General features: G+C 43.2%; 1 protein-coding gene across 6 annotated transcripts in view; it reads right to left on the reverse strand.

Moving 5' to 3' along the window:
* Positions 1-27,118, reverse strand: part of PCDH17 (protocadherin 17) — a 309,624-nt gene that overhangs the window by 157,146 nt on the left and 125,360 nt on the right. For 2 of the 6 annotated variants that reach the window (XM_069640731.1, XM_069640734.1), the window contains exons 2-4: positions 8,456-8,514; positions 8,147-8,319; positions 3,028-3,093 (exon numbers count right to left, since the gene is read on the reverse strand). In XM_069640731.1, the coding sequence (XP_069496832.1) occupies positions 3,028-3,093; positions 8,147-8,319; positions 8,456-8,514 (298 nt within the window). The remainder of the gene's footprint in view (positions 1-3,027; positions 3,094-8,146; positions 8,320-8,455; positions 8,515-27,118) is intronic. The other 4 variants (XM_069640733.1, XM_069640735.1, XM_069640732.1 and 1 more) reach the window with 3 other exon arrangements.

Here is a 27,118-nt window from a genome sequence, read left to right on the forward strand (position 1 = left end):
CGCTCATCCGTCTCCAACTCCCTCATGGTCAGCCGTTTCTCGAAGCAACGAGCTGGGGGTAGATCTCTCTCCGCAGCAGGGGCCTCCCTCTGGAACAGCCTTCCTGCCTCCCTGAAACTTGAGGAGAACCATCTCCGGTTCCGGAAGCACCTCAAAACCTTCCTCTTCGCTTCTGCCTTCTCTCTCCCTCTCCCCTGCTAATCCTGCTTAACTCCCCACTGAACTCAGCTCAAACCTGCATCTGGGCCACTCTCAGCAACCTCGGTCCAGGGCCCAGCCACTCTCCACCTGCACTGCCTCCCCGGCTCCCCCTGCACTGTGGGACTGTCACTGTATCCCTACAGCCCCTTTCCCAGCACTTGCTCTGCACTTACCTCGCACTTGCCACCAGCTGGCCCTTTCTATTTATTATTTATTATTATTTTATTTTATTTTTTTTTTTACGCTACTTACCTTGTACTGCACTTCCCCCCCCACCTCCTCCCCCCTGCACTTCCTCCTTTTCCCCTTACCTCTGCACTTGCGCGATCTGAATGACACCTGGCCTAGTAGGATCGTTTGTCTGTTTTCCCCTTGTTTCCCTCCCTCCCTGCCTCGTCGCGCCTTGAAACACTTGTGTATAGGCGCGTTACAAATACCATATCATATCATATCATATCATTAGAAATGGCAGAATCTGACACTGGTGTGAAGATCATTAACAGCCGGCCTCTCACTGGAACTTTGGGGTTAATATTACTAGGCCTACATTATTCAGCAAGGGGTTCAGGGGAAAGCTTTATATTTTAAGCCATTATCTTGGCCTACCTTCTGCTTGACAGGCTATGAATAAGTCTCTAGATGGCAATGTTTTCCTCTTGGAAAAACAAACTTGTAGACAGGTATTATGTTGACAAAAGAATATCTGCATATCAAAATGTTGCAGAAACAATGATTTACTATCACAATAGAATACATTCATGGTAAATTATCATTCTTACATCTAGATTACTTCTTTTTGTTTTCTGTTTGTTAAATGTTTAGTGAAATGACTTTGGTTATTTTAATGAATAATTGTCTGTGTACTGTTTCAATTGTTTCTAAACAAGATACAATGAAAAAAGGGTGCCTTTTTTGGGGAGACAATTACTAACATTACCGAGGAATGCATTAATAAAAGGCACAATACTAGTCCAGTACATTATATATACTACCAGAATAAAGCAAGACCCATTTTTGTATTCTGCAGGTATCCTCCATCATATACATTGTTAATGGTTAAGGGGAAGACATATTGAGAACAAAACAAAGGCAACATTTCATGTTTCTCTTATCTGTCCTGCCAGGGTATTTAAAATATTATGTTATGGTAGCAGTGCCCACATTCTCAACCATTCATAGACACAGACGTTGGACCTGATTCACATATATGTTATGAGGAGTAAGTCTGACCTACCCTTGACTTACATCTGGAGAGGGTTATTAGTTGTATAAAATAATTACATTCAGTCACTCTGATGTACAGTGGATTTACTCCTGGGCTAATTCAGGCATTGGTCAGAGTTACCCAGTGCGACTTATGTTATTAATCTAACATTCCTCTGCGTGTGTAAGTGCTGGCAACATATTTGTGCATCAGGCCCATAGTTTGCTAAAGTATATTAACATATAACCAGACAAATCATTACATCATCCATCATTGAGGCTGCACCAAATTCCTACCATCTTACAGAATAGTTCTCTACTTCAAAATGAAGTGGGCTCTGCTCATCCATATATCAAAATGACGGCTGCCTCTGAAGCTGCCTACCTTTGTTTTCTATGAATCTTTTCAATTTTTTGAATGGGCCTCATCTTACTTTATGTCGAAATAACATGTTTAAATATTCACTCTCGAATCATCAAGAGAATGTATGATCCATGATCTTGTTGCATATTTTCTTTTCTGATTTGGAAGCCTGTATTATTTCAATTATGAGGATGAAGCAAACATATATGTATCACTTGTGAAATCACCCCGCTGTATTAAGGGTCATGGATACATTGGAAGATTGTAGATCCGGGTCTGCATGATGACAATTCATTGTTAAATTGCTACCTATGACAGGACCTGCTCAGAGCATTGGCAAGGTATCAGATTGCACTGCTATCATCAGATCTGGTTATCTATATAACTAGGCACTATTGTTCACTAGGTTGGCACTTAAGTGGTCTATAAACAGCATTTCTATCATTATGCTCAGGCAATGAGGTGACAAAAGTACAATTTTTGTGGAATGCCCTAAACCTTTGTAGCAGCCTTGTTGTAGATAATAAGATATTTAGCTTCCTCTGAGGAGTTTGAATACATTATTTTATTTGTGAATGCCGTAGCTTTTTTTCACAATCACCCATACATTTCAGAAGTATACAATTATAATACAGCAATGAGGAAGAGACCACATTGTCATCAACAACTAAATATGTGCATTTGTGTTAAGATTGCAAAACGCTAAGATGAAACAACAATGAAAGTTAAAAAAAAGAAAAATATTAACTAATTGATCACTCTTCAGAATCTGTACTTTAATAAAAGTCCTTGTTTTTCAAAAATCCTTAAAATGAATGGTGGAAGACAGGAGAAACAACCACAACACTATAAACCCATAAATTCCGGTCACATTTATGTAAGTGTTGTGGACATATTAACCTATGCTTTTGTCAATAACATTAAGTTATTCAATGGCTTTGGTGAATTTAACTAATAGTTACTGCTGGACTTTATATTTTGAAGGAGCATCAAGTAAAATAAATGCCTGCTAATACAAATTAAGCCCACATATATCAGATGCTAGAAAACAAGAGCCAAGAAGTGAATTGCAAAATGGGAAAGTGTGAGATGTATCACAATGCAAGAATGATATTTTATTTTTTTCCGTCACAGTAATGCAAGAAATATAAGAAACTCTTTCAGGTCATAAGAACCCTTCAGAATCTCTGAAACATTTATGTTTTTCTTCTCTGTACCCCACACCCAAATAAGATGTCCACACAAAAATCCTCACTCACCTAAACGCCCCCTACTGGTAAGCGCTGGTATGCATCTGAAGACCTCATTTAATATCCAATGGCCAACTTGTATATAAAAAGAAAATTGAAAGAACAATGTGACCTTAAATACACAATTTACTTATTTCCTTAACTAAGCAAAATCACAAAACATTTTGGAAAGTCTTCTTCTGTAGGGATTATACACAGATGGTTATGTGATTGTTACCATATGGTTTTCACTATTTCAGTAATCCAATGTGGAACACCTGGGGTTGGCAAGAGATCCACACTTTATCATTTTAAATGGTAAAAGGAAGTACAATGCTTTTGGTGCACATTTTTATAAACTGTTTTGAAAAACATAATACACAATAAATCAAGAAGCTCTCCGATTCAAGTGAGGCACATTATAGTTTTAGGTGTTTCTGTCTTTGACCAAATGCTGAAGTTATGCGACTATTGTTTAAGTCATTGAAAAAGGAAGAGCTTTTCTTGTTGGCAGCATATGGAGCAGCACTGTGACAGGTAGACAGAATGAGAAACCCATATATATATATTTTGTTTTCAGGGGACATAGTTCATCCACTTGTATGATGGGAATACAAAACCCCAAATTCATTAATCATATACGTAACCTTGCCAGCATGCTTATTTCCTGGCACCGGCAAGGTGTCAAATACAGTTAAGATGGTTAAATATTAAGGACAGTGTGGTTTGTCCAGTATAAGAATGCATCTTTCATGTTCGCACATGTGGTACAAAGGGGATAATGACAACCAGGCTACTGTAAGTGGTGATACTTTACAACATCTTACTTTGTTTGGTGTCCTGGATCATGCACAGTGACTGCATCAATTATCATATTGATAAATAACTATAGGTGAACCTATATCATTGCAGAATATGTATTTCTACCTATGAACATACACAGACATGCACACCTAGATGGAGAATGTGTTCAAGCAAGATCTATAATAGTGTATGAATTATTATTGTTCAATAAGGGGAGGGCTGTGTCTCAGATAGGAGGAACATTAGTATGTTGGTGCTTGTTACTTTGGAATAAACTTGAAAATTCTGTTCTAACAGTTTTGTTCAGATGAATTATATGTTGTCTGAAACAGGATCTAAACATATGTTTTAAAAGCTACTTGTGGTGAATACTCCTGCTGCTATTCTGGTAAGGATTGGTGGAGCAGGTGCTCTATTCCTTGAACTCTGGCATGGAATTGTTTTTCCTTGGTTTTAAATTTTAAGAGACTGGTTGGTGAATGGTTAGCTTTTCACCAGCATGAGGTCTCTGATTAAGATCTCTTATGGAAATAGAAGTTTGAGGATGTGTAGGCGAATGGACTGGGGGTAGAATTAACCATGACCAGGTGGTTGTTCCAATGAAGGTGGTCAGTAAAAATATAGGAGGTCACCTTTATTGGGCACATGCCAAGTAGTGGTACCTCGTGCCAGCAGATCAAGATAAACGCTGGGGATATGACAGAGAATGAAGATACTTTACGCAACTGGTTGTCTTTACTTTTCACGGTTGTGAAGCTGTCCCAGAGTGAAAGAGTTCTAGAATAAGTCACTAGATAGGGTTGATATGGTCTTGAGAGATATCAATCTCACTGGTAAGTTGACAATCTTGCAGTTATTGGATGGGTTTGTTAAAGTTAGCATTGTATCTTGTATGTCGTTGATGAGAGCACTGCTAGTGCCTTACAAACTGGCTTTGAAGACTTAGAAATCTTGTAAAAAGCCAAAGGTGGACAATTGTGTAGAAGACATGTTGATGCTGACAACTTATGAGGAGAGGATATGTGAGTACATGGGAGATAGAGAGAAGCATGAAGTGCTCCGAGCTGTGGTCACAGATCTGCATTCAGAAATTCTGAACCTTTTGTTTCAATAGTGTTTTGGCGTTTGTCTACTATTCGTTTCCCCCTGTATTGTTCTCTGTTTCTGGTCTAATGTGGGAAGGAACACAGCAATCCCACTTAACCTTCTGTGATTCATCTGGAGAGATGTTGCTGTTGGCGCCAATGATGGTATTTGTGTTGCTGAACAAAGGTCTCAAAGGTACCACCCATGGAGCAGGGAATGGATGGGTTAACGTGGAGTGAAATGGTTGAGGGGCTTTGAGATTTCATGTGTCAGATGTCCTCCATTCTGCATTGGTTAATTTTCTTTAAAGCAGGCAAAAATGTATGTTCATTGTTTTTTTTTTTTTTTTTTTACAATAATAAACTGTTTTTTGAATTTAAGATAATCTGTTGTGTGCATAGGTTATCTCTGCAACATGTTCTACAATGACAGTTCAAAAGCAAAATCGTCCCTCAATCACTTTAATGAAGCTGTATAGTCCAATGGGTGTGATCCTCATAGAAAAACAAACATTTGGAATACTAAAAAGAGGGACTGATTATAATCATTGAGGAGCTACACCATCGGCTGGATGGGTATCGCAGGGATGGGCAGAGATTAGCTGGCTCTCTCTTGGCCATGCCATGCTGCCTCTCTCTTTTCATTGCTGACATCTACTTGATTTGGGTGTGCAGAGAGAGGAAGATGGGCCATGTTCAGACAGAGCAATGCAATAGGCACAGAATGGTGATATCCCCTTGCCAAGAAGATAGCATGTGAGTCAGTAGATATGTGAGAGTGGTGAGTCTGCAACCCTTGAAGCTGCAAAGGAGGATTGGTCAACTGTGGTGACATTCACAGTCTTTTACCTCAATATAGGAAAAGTAGCAAACAAAATGAAAACCAGTTGTCAGGGTTGATTGCTTAAGCAAGTTTGTGTTATAGCACCATAGGTCATTAGTACTAGTAAAGTGCTAAAAAGGCACAACGTTTTGGGTTCCTGAACCTTGACCAATATGGCATGGGCATAGTACATTGTTTATGTTTTTAACACTCTAGTTGAGGCACATTTCAATTTCTATTTTCTGATACTTCAACCTGAAGCACCACGGGGATCACGCGAATAAAGGGTACGCTACTCCGCATTTGACCTTTAATCTTGCGATGGAGGTACATTGACCATATCCCGGCTTCCCCAGCGTAAGTGTAATTGAATGCTACGTTAAGTGGTGATATTACTGCATTGTTTCAAACAATTGATTTTTCTTGGTTCCTCATTGGACTCCATTATGAAATGCTCAATACAGCAGAGACCACTGAATGCACAGCAAATCTTGCTTATTGATAACGGCTATGCAATTTAAACACTGAAGTTTACCAAGCAATGACTTCCAATCCAATCCATGGGGAGTGGTCACGCAAGGAACCTAAGCTCTGGCTACGTCATGGGACTGAATTAATGTTGTTCTTCAGTCCTATGTCTATGGTGTCTCATGCTTCACTAAACCTGTGCCTTGATTCACCTTTGACCCCAGGCACGACAGGTGAGACGAACATGATTTCTGGCGATTTTCCAGCTAAATTAATGTCAGGTTGGGGGAGAAGTATAGTTTGAGCAACCAATGTTAATGTTTTAAACCTAAGCAGTGGCACTATATTTAGCTTTGCAAAAATATGCCATATACAGTATGTACTCCTGCAGAAAGTGCAATATAATACTCATTCCCACAGACGTGTGATGACACGGGTGCATACTTTAGTCATTTGATGTCTTTCACCTGACCCTTCCTTCACTCAAATTCATATGACATTTCTTTTTTATTTGCTCTGTCCATAACACTTTGATTTTGATGATATTATTATTATTATTATTATTATTATTATTATTATTATTATTATTATTATTATTAATATCACTACTACTGTTGTTGGTTTGTTTTGCGATGGGCCTGTACTGAGCCTCTCCGTCGATCAATGTGACATTATAAACTGGACGCCATTGAGAAAGGCAACCCTAAACTAATATTTCTGGCATTGATATCTTTGAGAACAAGGTCCTATCCGAGGCTAACACTCAAGTGCGGAATACATTATTCGTGCTCATTCTTAATATTCCAAGCCACGCAATTATACTGCGCATTCGCGGTGATCAGAAAAAAGTGGCAGAGCGCTTGCATTTTCCTGATGAGGGCTCTTCAGATCGCACAGTGCTGGAGGCGAAACAGTTCCCCATTTATTCACCCAGCCCTGCGACATTGGGCTGGAAATGTTCCTTTGATAATACGTGCCAATCCGTGTTTCTGAAGAATGACATTCCTGAGAGATGCGCGTGTAGCTCTTACGCGAGCAACCTATTACGGCTCTGTGAACTAGCGGGGATCCTGGGCTGCAGGGGGGCAACGCAAATTAAGCGACCGCGCTTTGTTTTGCATGCCTGTGAGCTACACGCGCACACGCCCGCACAATGCAGCTCCCATTCGGTTGCATCAGCACTGGTAGAAAATGTCTTCTTTCATTTGCAGAGAAAGACATAATAATTAGCCGAAACAAAACTGCCTCCATCGAATGAATTGGACACAGCCTTTGAGAAAACAATTTGAAAAAATAAACATATTTATCTGAGCCAGTGCATACAGAGCGCCCGCGCTGTCTGGGTATAACTCATATTTTATTGGCCCGGCAGACACTTTATCTGTGATTCTTTCTTCGGGGTGTGAATGAAACAATTATCCTGAAAACCAGATTATGCGATTAGATGACACTTTGCGTCTGGGTACTGCTGCTAATGCCGCAGTCAGCATTACACACAGAAGAATGCAGCCCTGAATACCAAATGGCATCTTACTACAATGTGCCCTTTCTGATCCTTCTGTGACGCAGTTTTTAATTTGTGTAAAAAATAAAGCCTGATTCGCAGAGTGTGTTCCAATGGGAGGGCACCAATATGAAACACGTCTGCGAATCAGGCCCACAGAGAAATGCAATTGGAGCCTGCATGCAAAATGTAATCTATCATACACATGGCAACGCGGTTAACGCTTCCACCATGCTAATGCTGCAATATGGTGTGTAGAGTATTCCATTTATTTCGACCCCGCAATGCAGGGAATCTTTAGTTATTGATTTGTTTATTTATTTGCTGTGGTTGTTATTGCTGTGGTCGACTACTGTTTCCTTTGGTACCACTCCCAATGAACTATACAGCCATGATTGTCAAACGCTCGGGTGACACTAGGTATGGAACCAGGCTTTCCTTGAGGGCTGAGGTCGCGTCACTCACCTTGCTCCAGCGGCTGGCTTTTGGCTGCAGAGGTTTTCATCTTGAGTGCCTCCCTAACAGACATGTCACAACAGGAGCCCTTGTTAGTGTCTTGGTCACTGTCAGCCTGATCACTGTCCCCATGCCCACTGTCCCTCAGACTTGCTCTCTCTGGGTCCTTGAATGTTGAGCTACTGAAATACACATCAAAGAAAAATCGTAAACAGAGAAGTCAGCCCACTGACTATGATATGAATAATACTTTCAGGCAAAGCAATGCTGACAGGAAAGCAAATGGAGATGCGAGGGGTGTGGCTAAAGAGGACTTACCTTTGAACAAACTGCTGCCTGCTACCCATGTAATTGGGCTCTGCCGGGAAATTGTCTGTCTGGAAAAAAGAAGGCGAGAGTACTTATTGCCTTAAACTGGACACATCTTCAGCTCATTACATACTGCAAAAAATACTCCTAAATCTACACATTTCTGAGTTTCAATTGAAATGAAAATTGCCTAGAGTGCAATTAGAATATTTGGGCCTACAAATTAGCCACTGATGGAAACAGCGAAGATTGCTTTACCAAGCGGTCGCTTTATGTAGCTTGATGAATGACTATATTTAAACCTTTTTCATTCGTAAAATGTGCAGATGAAATGTTGGTAGGGGGGGAAAGGACAGGGTGACCCAATTCAGGCATTTTAAGAAAAAAGCAAATTGTGAAATACAACGCCTGTTTAATCATAATTATATCATGTGCTGGAGTTCGTGTTCAAGTGTGGCAGTGGGATAATTATGAGTAATGCGGTGCATTGCGTACAAATTTAGAAAAATAAACATTTTTTTTCCGGCATGACTTTCCCGAGAACAAAGACAACCCGTGAACATATGGTTGATTTCATCTTAATATTGAACAGCATTAATAGTCATTGACTAACAACCTTGCTGCATGCAAACAATAAATTAATAAAATCAGCTGCCAAGAAATTGCAAAAAAAATTAAATCACAGGAATCATTTTCTTTCTATTGCTTGGGAGTGAATCATTCTTTTTCGGATTTGGGGCCTAACACCTATGGGGGAAGAAGCAGAGAGACGCAAAATGTCGGCAGACATGGGTTTCTGCCAGGAGAGCACTGAGATACCCTTGTTTCAGTGTACTTTAGAACAAAGATAGATGGGCACAAAGGAAGCGAGATTACACCGTTCATAAGACTTCCCATCCATGCATACACGAAGCCTCTTTCTGCAGCTGATAGAAAGACAAGGGGTCCCTGTTCCGAGTAACACGTTATGCATCAGAGCAACAAGAAGACTTTGAAAAGCACCCCGTGCCTAAGAAACACTAACCCAACAAAGATGAGGAAGCAATACTGCTAGAATACCTTTAAATAAGTGGTCGAACCAAAGCAATATATGTGTTATCTAATCGTTCATGTTATAATATCATCAGTGCGTTGGGGCACCACTCAGAATGACCATGGCTAGAGACATAGGGCCTCATTATGACTTTGGAGGTATCCATGGTGCTGTTGGCGCCATGGCTGCCTCCAAAACCGTGTCGAGGGCCGGGTTCCCTGAATGGGGAAATACCGGGCCATTCCGAGTATGGAGGGCCCGGTATTTTCCCATTCAGGGAACCCGGACCTTCCCCATTACCATTCGAGCCCCAATAGGGCTAAATGGGAATGGGGAGGGACTAACAACGGGCCCATTACAAGAGAGCCTATTGTTAGCTCCCTGGTTCCCTCGCGGGACTCGCTATGGACGTCTGGATAAACCAGACGTCCACTTCGGGTCCTGCGAGGGAACCTCGTAATAGTGCGGAATGCGTTTAACGGCGCCGGCACCATTATTAAACGCATTCCGCACAACTTGTAATGAGGCCCATATAGTTATGGGTAGAGGGATGCTTCATTCTTGAGATTGTATTAAAGGAAGTAAATGCCTAATATACTCTCTGAAATCTTTTAGCAAGTAGTTCAATTGTAAGTCTCAATATCAACCCAGATATATGGACAAAGCGGCATTCCTTATTGTCGGTGACTGTTGATAGCGTGAATATGAGTCAGGGACATTAGAAGTGTATCCATCCACTACATGTCCCCTTCATGGGAGATGAAGGGACACAAATCGATTGGTTTTCTTAGAATGTTTCATCCCATTAAAACACACTGTTAACACTTGTAAATTTAGATATAGGGCCTCATTACACGGATGGCGGAGAACCATGGCGCTATTTGCCGGTAAAATACCGGCACCGCCTTGGCGGAAAGGGGAATTACCGCCCCATTCCAAAGTTGGCGGGGCGGTAATTCCCCCTTCCACCATTGCCCTTCCCCATTCCCATTTTTGGCCCATAGGTCTCAATGGGAATGGGGAAGGCTCTAATTACGGTACCACAAATTGCGGTACCATAATTAGCTCCCTGGGTCCCTTTGCGGGTTGGTTTTTAACGCCTGCAAAAAGCAGGCATTAAATCCCCCAACCCGCAAAGGGACCTCTTAGTAAGGCGGTAAGGATTTACTGGTACCGGTATTTTACCGGTACCGGTAAATCCATACCGCCATCCGTGTAATGAGGCCCATAGTCTGCAGGGATGTACGAACCTGCAACAAAACATGTTAGGTTTCCCATGACAGACGGGCAACATGAGAGATAGCAAGTAACAGCTAGATACCAAAAAATGAGATGAAATAGAGTGCAGTAGGCTGCCACACAGTACAATTAATAACCTGTCAAACATCTGTTTACAAAATCAATAGAGCAGGCAGTCTCTATTTGCATAAATGTGTTGGGTTTGCTATAGTGTACACTTGGATCGGAAGAAACTGAGTGTTCTACAAGGAATCAATACTAATAGAATATAAAAAAAAGGGGGATTGCAATATAGTTACCAATTATAGGCTTCTAGCTGCTAGATGCCCTGGGGAAACTACTTTGCACCGTATTACTGATCAGAATTAATAATTGAGAAGAGCAGCTCAAAATTCTATCGGATCAGCAAACTCACTTCCGAAAGAAGATAGGCACCTATCAAAACATGGGGTCACTACACTATTTAATAAGGTAAATAAGGAAGCAAAATGATAGGAACCTGTACATTGCATACATAGATGTTTCTAAAGCCTATGACAGTGTGGACAGTGCATGACTTTGATCCAAATTGTTAAGCCGGCATATGGAAGAGGATCTGTTATATTTGATTAGACTTTTCTATACAGTTAAGCCGGCTGCCGTCTGAACCAGCCATGAGGGGTTTGTAACGGATTTTATAGAAACAAAAAACAGTCCAAAACAAGGATGTGCTATGGCACTGTTGCTTTTTGACCTATATGTAGCCGATTTAGGGGACGCGCTTGAGGCCTGAGGCTCATTCCCGCAAAAAATTGGAAATAGGCAGATAGGATGGCTAATGTACGCTGACGATACACTTACACTTTGCAAAACTCCAATAGGCCTGGAAAGGGAATTTTTCGGCGTGTAATGCCTACTCCAAAAATAATGTTCTGGATCCGAATAAGGCCAAGACAAAGGTCATGGTGGTAGGTCAGACGGAAAATTGGTGGCACAAAAATAGAAAAAGTTGGTGAATACATATACTTACGTGCTCTTATTACCCCAATCTGTTCCGTACAGGCAAATCGAGAATATGTTACTATCATGGCCCTGAGGAGGTTTCGAGTGATAAGAAAACTTACCTCGACTAAGGCTGGTTGTTCCTTGCAGGGTCTTACCATAGTTTATCGCTCAAGTCTGGTCCCTAATGGTCTAGAAATCCATAAAGAAAGTGAACTGCAATGCCTTAAGAACCTAAATGGAAATATCTGCCGACGGGCACTGGGCCTTCCTCAAGGTACCCCAGTAGAACTAATCTGACTAGAAATAGGACCTATCTCACTAACTACCACCCTCGATATTCGAGAAGTGTGATGTTGCATAAAATATTAAACAACCCTAGTGTGACGCAATATAGTTGGTTTACCAACGTAACGGGCGGGCAGACCGTTATTTGTGAACAAATTAAAGATTGGAAGGTGGATATTGAGGAATTCCACAAAAAGATTGGTTTGGTAGTGAGATCATATTTAAAAAAAAGTTCACTAAGGGGGCACACAAATGGGACTGCATTGCCAATATTGAATATCTACAGGGGAAAACATTATTGTGTACTTATGTCAACCAGCGTTTTATGTACCTTCTGCCATTCCCTTGATCTATCTTATGGGATGTTGCTAGGTTGAGACTCTATGCCAGAAGTCTTCAATCTGTAAGGCGCGCCCCCCAGAGGGGCGCGGCCGCATCCCAGGGGGGGGCGCCAGAGCCCAGCATGAAATGTAAAAAAATGTTTTGTTTTTTTTTAGATTGAAGGAAATGGGAAGGGGCAGCTCACATGGTCAGACTGGACCATAAAACGGTCCTAGGCACCAATGAAAAAATGGCCAGCAGTTGCAAATGGATATTCAGTCCTTTAGTCACAGACTGTTTGAATAGTACCCAAGGGGTTGTTTTTTGTCCAGATGTAAACAAATGGTGATATTTAAAGAATATTTATTCAGCAACAATGGTCAAAACTACTAGCTGCATAGTGAAGTAACTCCTCAAACTGACCCACATTGGCCGAAAAAGTGGCCAATTTTGACTGGCCTACACTGGCATTTTGCATTTTTGGTACGGTCATCGCCCTAGTGCCCTATAGGCCAGTCCAAGCCTGCGGCTCATCCATAATGGGTGAAGGGGCATCCACCCACTGGCCACCTCAACCATTATAGAGGAGCCGAGGAGGCAGCCCAGTGAAACACTGAGCGCTCCCTCAGCTGCTTTTTCCAGCTGAGGGAGTGCTCCTGGACTGGCTGAACTGTCAAAGGGAAACACTGTGTGCCTTTGACAGTAAATTTCCCCAGCCGCACATGATCACTGAGCCATGCAACGCTGGGGGTGTTTTGCTTCTCCAGCCTTTCATAGCTCATTGGAAATGCTGGCTGGGGCACTGCATGTATGTATGTGTGGGGGTGTGCTCCTGTGCCTCCTCACACATACGGGCAGAGCAACCTGGAGCGGGGCATTTTAGCAACTACGTGCAGGCCCCTGTAGAAGGTACGTTTATGGCGATTTATTTTTTATTTAAATGTGTATGGATGTGTGTATGCTTGTGTTATGGGACTGTGGTGGGAGCAGAATGGGCGGCAGCACTGGGATAGTGGTGGGAGTAGGGTGGGGAGAGCCCAGGGTCTGTACTGGGAGTAGGGTGCGGTGACGGCATGCAAAAGTTCATAGCGATTTCTACATACTGTTCATCTGGCACTTTTGGGGGGGCCCGGCCTGCCCAAACTTTGCTCAGGGGGGGCCCAGGCCAAAACAGTTTGAAGACCACTGTTCTATGCCCTAAAGCTCAGATTGAACCTCCTACCGTCACTTATGAGGATAGGTCCAAGATTAAACCTCAATAGGGAAAACAGCATTGGCAGGCTATGTAATTCACAGCTAGTGACTATTGAGCATGTATTGAGTCGCTGCTTAGCCGTGCAAGCACTCTATTTGGTAACCTATGGAGAACTGGGGCGTTTGGGGGTCAGGGATGAAGACAATTTGATATGGTGCTCTATATTTGACATGCCATCTTGCTCCTTGCTGTGTGCTGCCTAATAAGATTGGAACCATGCAATGAACAAGACTGAAATGCAGGCCTTAACCGTCTGAATCTGCCTACCAACGATTTAGCTAAAGTGACAGCAATAGACGATTTTCTCGGAGTTTTCTATACATTGTATACGAGTGAGATGAAACTAGCCCAGTTTTCATAATTATTCTGCTAATTATTAGTTTGTCCTAAATGAGTTTAAGTGTAATCCATTTTAGCTTGTAATAGCAGAGCATACATGTAATACAATATTAGGGACGTTTTAAATTGTTAATTTAATGATTATGCTGTAGACAATGATATGCATTCTACTGTTGTAAATGTGTAATTTAATGTGCAAATGTACTGCACAATAAAACAAAAACAAAACATTTAGAGATGAATCGCATTCCCTTGCTGCCCTCACCTCTCCACTGGACCCTGACAAACCCTCCTACTTCGCAAAACTAATCCCATCCAATAAGCCCCATAAACATTTATCTACCCCCAAGATTTGCTCACATCTTCCAAGCCAGTATACATTGCCTCCTCCCTTTCTACTAATGACTTTGATCATCCGCACTTAGTGCTTTGTTTGTGAATTAGGCTAATTTAGTGCAGTGCGTAGGGTAGTTTTGCAGTGCAAAGTTACTTTGCTCTGCAAAAATGCACTTTGCAACGCTCTGTGGATTAGGCTCTGTGCAACGTGTTTTTTTGGCATTGCAAAGTCACTTTGCTCCACGCTAAACATTCCATGAATGAGGCCCAAAGAGTTAATCACGCTACACTTCCTTCCTCAACGTTTAGCCATAGAAAGTGCAATGAATGGTCCAACCACCACGGAAACAAGTAATGTGTGCACCGGGCACTCGGTTCCTCTGCCTGAGGCATTGTGCTTTGGCAACTATTGGAGTCAAACCAAAGTCCAGCGCATAGTTCCCCTGACAAAGCTATGTTTATCAGTAAACAACAGTAACATTAAAATAAAAGCATGTATTGTCAAAGCATGTATGTCAAGAGCACGTTGAGAACACTATATCAATTGTGATGTTCTCCACCGCAAATTATCTATACATTTTTCCTGATGGCTGGTTTGGAGCAGTCGCCCATTCTAGTATGCCCAATTTCTTTCTTCCGATAAGTCAAAACGTGCATCCTCTTTTACCTCGATTTGTGGAACCCACTGGGAACAGCCAAGTAACCACGGTGCTGAGCAGTGAGGCTTTTCTCCGGGTGATAATCCTCGGAGTCCACACCAGATGGGGGATTCTCTGCAGACATGCCGTGATACCTGGGAAGTAATTATTGCCACACTCTTTCCTGAGGGTTACCACATGCATGCTGGGAATCATCATACACATGGGGGGAAAATAACTCATAATGCCATTCAGAGGCGTTGCTAGGGGGGGCTAACGGGGCTATAGCCCCTGGTCTTTTGGTTCTCAGGAGCTACAGCCAAAAGGCTAGCTAGCCCCCAGTCCCAACAGTTCCGACATCAGCGTAGCCCCGGGTCTTTTCCAGACCTAGCAACACCCCTGATGCCATTGATTCTGCACCCCCCAAAATAACCATTCATATCGCTTAACATGTCCTCATAAATTGATAGATCGGCATGAGGTATTCTGGGCGCACAAGACGGCCCGACGTAACGCCGCTATATGGTACTTCCAGTCGTGTCAGAAGTGACAGGTGTGAGCGTTGTGTGGATCCACATGTAGAGGGTCGGGAGGATAGCTCAGTGACAACACACAACCAACACCGGGGTCAGGGCGGGGGCTTGGAGGCTGGACGCCGGCATGAAGCACGATATAAGGTCGTAATGGATTATTCTATTAATGTTTGCTTGGCAACTGATACACTGCTTGCATAACCTACATGCACAGGTGGTAGCTGGAGGCAGCAGAATAATGTGAAGGCACGTTCTTAGTCGTCCTTAGCATCCAACATTGTCTATCCTGAAGTGTGCCACAGGCTTCTTCACGACCTTCGAACCCCATGCTACATTTAAATGTGAGACAGCAGAATGACGAAACTATTACTAGCTTTGGCAGTTGGCCTAATTCCGAAGCATTTGGCTTGAAGCGAACTCGAAGCCGAATTCTTGCCTTTTCAATATAGTGACGAACATGAAAAGCACACTCAGTTAACTAAAAGCGCAGGTTTACATTTGTAACACGTTATTTGTTTTACTTTTTATCTACACAATGGCCGTGCGTTACAAAATGTTTTTCAATAGAAAATGCTTTTTGAACAGGGAAACCCCATTGAAAAAGGCTTTCTAAATCAGGGCCTTTGTAAATTAGACCCAAAACCTTTGTTCAAAGCATTCAAAAAACTATTTAGAATATTGCAAATAATAATAAATAGGAGTGAAGGCTGCCATTTTGTGCACCTCCGGGAGCGGCTTGCACTGATAAGGCTGGATTCTGCTCATGTAACTAAGAAGCACCCAGAGAGAGAGGATGGGATGTGCAAGCACTGTGCGGGAAGTGATTGGGATAGGTCTTACCATATCCTTTCTTTGCGCCTGCCCATGTTTCAGTGGCTCTGTCTCCCGCAGGCCACAACAAACACACAAGAAGGACCACATTAACGAGAATCCTGCTGACACTAGTTCTGCCCATGCTCTTGAAGAGGCAAGACCATGTATTTCATTATTTATTTTTTGTAAAGGCTTGTCAGATTCACACGAACTCGCTATAAATCGACTCGCTCGCACCAAGTGATTAGAGATAGGGGTAACCATAGGGTTTGTGGTCATAAGGAGGTGTTTTTCAGCCTGCTTTGCATATTTTTTTGTATTTTCTGGGTGGTGCTGTTGTCTTGTTGCAGGGTATGTTAGTGAGTCTCAAAAAAAGACACATGGCGCCATCCTTTTGATTTTATAGATGGCAAGGTGGGGCCGAGGAACTGTTTGTTGGCCCGTCCCTGTCCCGCAGCTGAGCCTATTCAGGGGGGGCGGGGGCAATTCTGATTTATAGGCCTACAATTAAGATTATATTTCTTTATGTCACTAATTTGGCAGAATGCGCACGAATTTCAAACTGGTACCCCTCTGTCTTAATTCTGTAATGTCTCCCTACTTACAAACTTTCTGATGTTAAGGGCAGGCACGTTTAGGGCTTATAAAGAAAAGGCATATTACCTACAAAGTTTGGGATTGCCAAATCCTTCCATTTCCCATTTCATCTGGATAGATTTCTAACTCTTATCTGCAGGTTACCTACAGGGCCCTGCATCAGGCAGACTATCCAATTGGGCAGTGTCATCTAGTTTAGAACCTCAGACCTGCATGCAGCATACCGTTCTGAGAAGCAGGCACATACATCAGGCCAGCTTACAGAAAGTTTGCACCAGTGGAAGTGCAAAATTGCACCGTATTAATACTATGGCAAAGTCTACCCTAGTGCACAAAACATTGGGGCCATATCCAAAACCATTTGCACAATGACAGGGGACATTTTTCATGGCATAAGAATTGGGGCAAGAAACTTTGCACTTCCAACGTTGCAACGTTTCTGTAATCTGGCAACTGAACTATTTTGTGGGGTTTAAAACGTGCAGGTTACTCATCCTGTTCTTCAGCATGTGAATAAATAAATAAATAAATAAATGCTTCCCCGAAGAATAGAACGTTTTCTCACAGGATTTTGCACACAAAAAATAGAGCACACACAATATTGGACCTGATTTTCTAAATCGTTTTTGAATGGGAATTTTCCATTCAAAAACGCTTTTGTAAATCAGTCCCAATGACAACATGCCTTGAGCTCGCTTAAAGGAGAAACTGTTCAACTGCGAGTGGCGAAGAATTTGGCTGAAGTTTGTTTGCCAGAATAAGGCTGAATACTTACTGAAGCCAAATTTCAAATTACCCCTTTAACGCATCCCTGGAATCACCATAATATCTTGGTTTATTTGTGCTATATTCAGATAGAAAGGCAACCGTACATGCCAGGGCATTGGAGAATACCGCTGAAAGCTGGCAGAGTGGAGGTGGGAATGAGTGCAAAAGGTAAACATGCCAGGGAGCACTGACTTCACAAAGCCAACACCGTAGAGGGCAAAACCGGGTGGAATTGTCGCACCTGCAATTTCATCTACATTTGGGAACGTGCGCGAAACGCATGTTGCTACAGCAGAGACCTTCCTGCTTCTGAACCAACCCCCCAGAGGAAGCATTGATATGACAACAATGTTCAGTGGGTACATCTTTTACAGGGTAGAACAGCCTTCTGTTGTTAACCAAAATCGAGCAAAATATTACCGATCCGAGCACGCGAAGCTCCTGCTGGACTGAGCAGGCGGATGCCTTCTGCATGTTTTGCAGGACTGTTTAAGGGCCGGCTCACCGCCTTCCACAGCCAGGGCCGGGAAGATTGACTTAAGATGGGAGCTGAGCTCGGCATAGTAGTGCCTTCCTGTCGCATCAGGGCTGCTTTTAGAGGCAGTAAAAGGGAATGTAACGTCACGAGCGTAATGAGTGTCAGGAACAGCTTTACTGTAATATCTCAATGAACAGATGTTCCCTTACAAATGAATACTGCCATAATCGTGCAATCAGAGTGCTAGAGACTTTGGGTTTGGGGGCAGGGGCTTCCTCTCAGAGAGGCTGCGTGGTGCAGTATAATGCTGCCAAAACACTAATATCCTGCCGCTGCAGAGGAACTGCCACATCCATGTGCAATCGTGTATGGCTAATAAGAAACCACTCTAATGGTTTGGACTGTGCAACAAAGGGGGGAACTCCATCAACTGCTGTGTGCAGCACAAAAAAACACCACCTGCCAATGGTTTGATTCTACACAGGCCTGAATCCAAAACTCAGGGGTGGTAGGACAGAGAAGGTGCTAGCAGCAGATCCAGGCAGGTTGTTATAGGATATGGTATGGCATTTATAACCGCGCCTATACACAAGTGTTTCAAGGCGCAATGCGGCAAGGGAGGGGGAAGAGAGGGAAGTCAGAGACCTACGATCTTACTAGGCCAGGTGGCATTGAGATTGTGCAAGTGCAGGCGAGGGGCAGAGGGGGAAGGGGGCAGTGTAGTACATAGGATGACAGTCAAATAAATAAAGACAATAAATAAAAAGTGCAGCCAGCTGGTGGCAAGTGCAAGGTGAATTCCAAGCCAAACCCTAGAATGAGGTCATAACCTAATATGACACTGTTTTTAGATTCGGATGCAATTCAGAGCTTTTCTCAGAATTAACCAAACTAGAAATACAGTGTTGCTAGGTGTGCCTTTGCAACCCCAGAACCTTCTTTCCTGGTGACTGCAACCCCTGACATATTTCTGTAAAGGGCAATGGTGTGAATGCATTAATGGGAGATGTTTATTTTCCATTGCAGCAATGACTCTGAAACGGCAAATCCGAGGGCAGATTGGTGGCTCATGCTTTTGATATACTCCGACGGACCTGTTCTCTCTGATAATGTATGATCCACATGGAGAAGAAACAAAACTCCACACCAAGCTAATGGGCTGCTTCCCCAAAGACCGAAATAGAGGAGCACATTACGTAAGTTGCACAGGTATCAGTCGTTTTAGCAAATAATGTTTCTACAGATTCTGCTCGATCCAGATTACGCAAAATGTTTGTCTGTACATTTTACTTTTAGAAAGGGCTTATTTTATACTTCATGCACTTTTACTTTGTGCATGTTTATAACAATGTCATTGTACGTGTAGTATAGCTCAGTTGCGACGCGCTTGTCTGGGAAACACAATGACAGTGCAACACAGGTTCGAATGCTGGGTCTGCGCTTTGCAACCACTTCGGTATAAAGCGCATTATAAAAAATACATTATTATGATTGTTATAATAATAAGGTGGTGGGAATGTATTTATTTATTTATTCATTATGCGCCGACAGCCCGCAGGCATCAGGGCGCAACACAGCCACAAACAGACGAACAGATAGCACAGGACAATTTCATAGAAGACTGGACCCAAGGGCGAATGTACTTAAATACGCAGTTTTTTAAGGATTTTTAAAAGGTCTGAACATTTTGGTCGTGCATCATGGGAAGAGGGAGTGTATTCCAAAACCTGGCAGCTCTGACCTGGAAGGATCTACTGAGACCCTTCTCCCTTTTGAACCTGGCACAGATAATCAGCCCTTTGTTAGACTATCATTGTCATTGCTGAAACTGTAAAATGGGTACAGACGTCCTGCAGCACAGGCAGCCCTAGGCCATGTGCTGCTGTCAGACTTCCCTTTCTCTTATCATCATTTCTCTTACATTCCTTACATTATTCTTTCTCTGCCCCCCACCCCTCCCCAGCATATAACATCTAACTTGGTGTCTATGTCCCTTCTGCATTCATTATTTTATTTGTCTTCTTTACTCCCTTTTTGAGATTGAAAGAAGGCAAGACACACAGATGGAAAGAAACGTAAAAGGCCAATACAGGCCCTGGGACAAAAGTTCGTTCTGCAAGTTCCACCATCGTCCCAGGTTAGAGTGTGCACATACGTGTGTGTGTGTGTATGGTGCAACGTTTGCATCATATCCAATATAAGACCAGCCAAAAAAGGTAGCAAAGACGATAGTATAGCTCAACAGCCTCTGCCTCTGCAAAGGGCACAATTCTCATAATCACAAAATGAAGTTGCCTAGCATGTTCGTATCCATTGGCAATGCAGTCACTCCTAAGCTGAACCAATTTCCCTATGCTTACAAAACCGCATGCGTGCCAGCCTCAGACAGACTGCCTTCATAATCACTCGCTTACAAGAGTGAGCAAAATAGTGAGTTCTGTAAATAGCAAGGACTAATGCTGGGGTTGGTTATGGGGGTTTCCTACTATTCACAGCGTTTCAAAATGTGTTCAAATGCACACATGGGGCCTCATTACGAGGTGGGTGGTAAGGGATTACCAGCACCGGTAAGGGCACCGGTGCCGGTAATCCCTTACTGCCCTACTACGAGTTCCCTTTGCGGGTCCTCACTTAACGCCTGTTTTTTCCAGGCGTGAAGGACAGGACCTGCAAGGGATTCTGGAGCTAATAATGGTACCGCAATTTGCGGTACCATTATTAGCACCTTCCCAATTCCCATTGAGCCCTATGTGGGCTCAAATGGGAATGGGGAATGGCCCTGGTGAATGGGGAATTACCGGTCCCGCCAACCTTGGAATGGACCGGTAATTGCTCCATTCACCAGGGTGGAGTCGGAACGAGTTTGGAGGCAGCCATGGCGCTAACAGCCTCGCAATAGCCTCCAACCTCGTAATGAGGCCCATGGTATAAAGGGAGCCACTTGCCAATTTCCGGAGGTTTTTCATGGCACTGTTCTTTGTTGAATTCCTGCATTATCTGTGTTTGCATAAAAAACATGGACCTTCAGATATTATATCTGCTCCAAATTCTTCTTTGATATGTATATGTATCCGTATCATCAAAATTCACGAATCCACCACTTGATACACACATAAACTCTGCCTACTCCCCAATGCCACTGTCTCATTAAACAACATGCTTCCAGGCTCGAACAAGTGCCATTATCGAGACTCCCGACTTCACCAGATGTTCGACTATCCCCTAACTACGCAAATAACTCAAATTGTGTTTCACTGTTTTTTCAATATGCAGTTATTGTTGGGGTGCTATATTTGGAAAGCAATGAATGACACATTATATTCAAATTAAATGTGTGAATATACCAAAAATATCGAGTAGATTAAAATGTTGAGAACTGGATTTCAAGACTGTACTCGGACAAAAGAAATGTATCTGTAATGAAAGCTGTACGTCCTAAATCAAATACTTGTTATAATACAGCCAATTATGTTTATTTGTATACAATCTAATGTGTACACATTCCACATATATTATGACATAAAGGTAAGGTGTTCCCAAGGTATCAGCTTTCCTTAAATGTGTATCCAAAGATCATCACATGGTGATAGATTTGGATTTGTCAATATACTTTCATCTTTTCCTTTTTAACTCTGAACGCCACACAGTGACCAGCGCACATGTCCTGGGAGCATTAACTGCTTCATTCTTCCTGCTCCGTTTTACTAAAGTCATCCACAACCCGAAGTAACGCTTATATTGACTATGGTCTGCTATGTAATAACTGGAGAATGTAGACACATATCCTGACTGGGCACCTACCTTTATGCTCCCCCAATCAGGAAGTGCATCTAAAGGAAGTTGCCCAAGAAATCCACATGCCAAGGAGTGGCAGTGTGCCTGGCAGGCACTGAGGTCCTGCTTCTCTGCCTAATTTTACACCAAAACACACAATCCGTGTCTGTAGTGCTCTATGGTGGCGAGGAGAGACTGGTTGATTAGGTGCACACCCTTCGGTTGGTGTTATAGGTAAATACATGGAGGCATTGAGACCACCCTCCCTCCCTGCCTCCCCTTGCATGTGTAGGCTTGAGTCTGTACATTTCCAGGTAGGAGAGGTGGTCCTAGGGAATATTCTGTAACTGGACATGGAGCAGGTACATTGATAATTCTCAGGAATGTAAAGGCATAACAAATAGTACAACATTTAGTAAACATACACCAAATTCCCTATATGTGATTTGCATGTTCTTCTTCATCTTCTGTACTAAGGCAAGAGTGTTATCGACATAGTATTTATCAATGGGCTATCTAATATTATTGAATCATCATTTGTGTTTCAAGTTAAAGCCTGTTATAAGTAGATACAGAGAGATGGCTATTGTGCCCAGTCACTGTGATGCTTGTAATTTCAAAGTTATATTCAACCATTTAACAGTAAACAAAACAAGTCTAAAATGTACGAGAAACATTTCCAACAAAACAAGTAATTCAAAAAGTGTCTATCCAGGATAATACATTCAATAACTATCATGTACATGCACCAAATTCTAAAAATGGTATCTTTTAGCTTATTGCTAATGCGTTCCCAAGGTGTTTATAGTACTTAAGGAATACCTCACTGTCGAATACATGTCTCTGATCCTTGTCAATTTCTCTTTGCAAAGTTTTGGGAGTTCACCAGCAACATATTGGCAGAAAATATCTACCTAAGAACAACACCAAATCTATGTTTTCATGCACATAAATGACGTTTGCACCATGTGAATCTTACATGTGTGCCACAGAGCATATCTGCAACATTAAAAGAAGAAGAACGCAAGCTATACAGCCAACGCATTAACATCTGCCTCAGATTAGAGCAACATGGAAAATTATTTGTCAGAGGACATAATCATTAATGTCATTCTCCACCTCTCTGTCTCATCTCTCTATAACCTCCTGCTTTTTCTATGCTACCAGAATCATTTAGTATAAAAGATACTTTGGTGATAAACCCCTCTTCAGTTCTGATCTCTGGAAGAGTGCAGCACTCTTCTTTGCTTACCAGTAATGCCAATATAAATCCCTGTAGTCAAATATTCACATGCAAAATCCTTTACTCTGCAACCCTAGTTTCATCTGTGGTCGCTGCAAGGATTGTATTACTAATCCTTAAACCAATGCCCTATATGTTTTATAGTTATATTTTCTCCACTATGAAACTTAACAAACATCTTGCAGCAATGGATACATTGATAGTAACTATACATCTATAATTTAGGCTCAACATTCCACAAAACAGAACACATGCTTGTCAAATGTTTATACTCAGTCATATTCAAGAATATGGGTTTATGAAATTCTGAAATGCATGTTTTTGGATACTAATTAGAACATTGAGTAAAAGAGATAACAAAAGAAGCTACTCACATTCAATGAAGTTAACCTTTTAAAAATGGTGTTAATGAGTTAAAGTGACTTTCAAAATCAGGTTGCAGCTATTTTTTGTGTGTAATATTTCCTTTCTTTTCATTTGCTTATTTTCCTGCCTCTCATTGCCCATATCATTATGAATAAAGTGCCATTAGTTTCTTAAGAGGTATTTTTCTAAATCACGTATGAGGGACAGAAAATATATTGAGAAAACCAAAATTTTAATCATGTTGACATAGCCAACAAGCTTTAATGACATATACCTCCAGTCAGGTTACTGTCTATAGACTTTATTTAATATAAGATATACATTTCATTTTTTAAAAAGAGGACTTTGTTTTTGTTTGAAATTGTGATTCCCAAATATCTTTGAGGGTTAGATGTATCTTTCAATGGACATTCTGGTGTTCGACAAAACTCAATTCCATTCACCAATATAAAATCATTTGTACATGTGTTTATAATACATTCTGCAATTTTTGAAAAGTCAAAACAGGTATTCAGGACTATCCATACTCTAAACAATTTAAATGAACTGCTGGACATGAACCACTGAAATTATAACATAAACATTTATAATTTGATAGAAGATAGGGAATTTCAGCAAATGTTGCCCATTTCCTACTTTTTCTTGAAAAAAGCAGAAGAAGCCACGCTTGATTGATGATCGCTTATTCAGGTCTGTTGCCTATCTATATTTGCCATAATCCTTTTTGCAATGTTATACCCTTAAACACATCTATTCTTAGCAGCATCCATGAAGTAAACCTCTTTCCTAAAATATGCTTACAGGGATCGTCGTAAACCTCTAATTTTACTCCATTTTGTATGAGTTTACATTTTGTAGACATTTGTCATAGCAATTTTAGAGTACATCATTTGCTTGTTTGATAGTCCATCTCAAGACTGCCTTCATTGTTATCCTTCTTCAGAGGTAGACCAATATATTACAGATGAAACCTTAACAGAATTGTATACAATAGCATAAAAACCATGATTTAGTGGAGCACGATAAACTATGCTTAGCCCTATCCAAAAACTTCCACTTTTCACAAAATGCGCCTGGATCAAATCGTTTTAATCAGAACGTACCTCCAGGGTTGCTATAGGCGATAAGGCAGCTGATCCCATACATGTCCCTCTTGGCGTACCACCAGGATCCTGCCTCTCCCCTAGACCAGGGGTGCACAACTGATTTTGACAGAGGGCCAAAAGTACCTTACATGAGGGCTATAGTGGGCCGAAAAATAAATGTGGGCGGGGCGGTAGGCGGGGCGTGGCAGGAGGCTTTTTAAACCCCCAATTTGTACTAAACACATGGAAAAAGAATGTTTTTGAGGGGTAACGATTTTTATTTGCATTTCAAACTTACATTTTGTACTACACATTTTCCATTGTTATAATTTATTTCTATTTAGTTATTTATCTCGCCTGTTTAATTAACTTATATATATATTTTATTGACCCTAGATACACTATGCCCCATACACTATGCCCCATGGCCCCCTCACCCCAACCAAACACTATGCCCCATGTCCCTCACCCCCAACCAAACACTATGCCCCATGGCCCCCTCACCCCCAACCAAACACTATGCCCCATGGCCCCCTCACCCCCAACCAAACACTATGCCCCATGGCCCCCTCACCCCAACCAAACACTATGCCCCATGTCCCTCACCCCCAACCAAACACTATACCCCATGGCCCCCTCACCCCCAACCAAACACTATGCCCCATGGCCCCCTCACCCCCAACCAAACACTATGCCCCATGGCCCCCTCACCCCCAACCAAACACTATGCCCCATGTCCCTCACCCCCAACCAAACACTATGCCCCATGGCCCCTCACCCCCAACCAAACACTATGCCCCATGGCCCCCTCACCCCCAACCAAACACTATGCCCCATGTCCCTCACCCCCAACCAAACACTATGCCCCATGGCCCCCTCACCCCCAACCAAACACTATGCCCCATGGCCCCCTCACCCCCAACCAAACACTATGCCCCATGTCCCTCACCCCCAACCAAACACTATGCCCCATGGCCCCCTCACCCCCAACCAAACACTATCCCCCATGGCCCCCTCACCCCCAACCAAACACTATGCCCCATGGCCCCCTCACCCCCAACCAAACACTATGCCCCATGGCCTCCTCACCCCCAACCAAACACTATGCCCCATGGCCCCCTCACCCCCAACCAAACACTATGCCCCATGGCCCCCTCACCCCCAACCAAACACTATGCCCCATGTCCCTCACCCCCAAGCAAACACTATGCCCCATGGCCCCCTCACCCCCAACCAAACACTATCCCCCATGGCCCCCTCACCCCCAACCAAACACTATGCCCCATGGCCTCCTCACCCCCAACCAAACACTATGCCCCATGGCCCCCTCACCCCCAACCAAACACTATGGCCCATGGCCCCCTCATCCCCAACCAAACACTATGCCCCATGGCCCCCTCACCCCCAACCAAACACTATGCCCCATGTCCCTCACCCCCAAGCAAACACTATGCCCCATGGCCCCCTCACCCCCAACCAAACACTATGCCCCATGGCCACCTCACCCCCAACCAAACACTATGCCCCATGGCCCCCTCACCCCCAACCAAACACTATGCCCCATGTCCCTCACCCCCAACCAAACACTATGCCCCATGGCCCCCTCACCCCCAACCAAACACTATGCCCCATGGCCCCCTCACCCCCAACCAAACACTATGCCCCATGTCCCTCACCCCCAACCAAACACTATGCCCCATGGCCCCCTCACCCCCAACCAAACACTATCCCCCATGGCCCCCTCACCCCCAACCAAACACTATGCCCCATGGCCCCCTCACCCCCAACCAAACACTATGCCCCATTGCCTCCTCACCCCCAACCAAACACTATGCCCCATGGCCCCCTCACCCCCAACCAAACACTATGCCCCATGGCCCCCTCACCCCCAACCAAACACTATGCCCCATGGCCCCCTCACCCCCAACCAAACACTATGCCCCATGGCCCCCTCACCCCCAACCAAACACTATGCCCCATGGCCCCCTCACCCCCAACCAAACACTATGACCCATGTCCCTCACCCCCAACCAAACACTATGCCCCATGGCCCCCTCACCCCCAACCAAACACTATCCCCCATGGCCCCCTCACCCCCAACCAAACACTATGCCCCATGGCCCCCTCACCCTCAACCAAACACTATGCCCCATGGCCCCCTCACCCCCAACCAAACCCCCCAACTCAGCACACACACAAACATGCACCAATACAGACCCGAACCCCCACCCCCCAACTCAGCACACACACAAACATACACCCATACAGACCCGAACCCCCCACCCAAGCACACAAACATGCACCCATACAGACCCGAACACCCCACTCCCCAACTCAGCACACACACAAACATGCACCCATACAGACCCGAACCCCACCACCCCCCCAAATCAGCAAACTCTCAAACAAGCACCCATACAGACCCGAACCCCCACCCCCAACTCAGCACACAAAAAACATTCAAATCAAAACATTCATACACATCCAACACCCCCCCACCCCCGCATCTCAACATACACACAAAATACATTCAAATACAAACATTCACACACCCCCCACATCTCAACATACACACAAAATACATT

Source organism: Ambystoma mexicanum, chromosome 7q, assembly GCF_040938575.1.
Source record: "Ambystoma mexicanum isolate Mex_15411 chromosome 7q, UKY_AmexF1_1, whole genome shotgun sequence".
NCBI classification, from domain to species: domain Eukaryota; kingdom Metazoa; phylum Chordata; class Amphibia; order Caudata; family Ambystomatidae; genus Ambystoma; species Ambystoma mexicanum.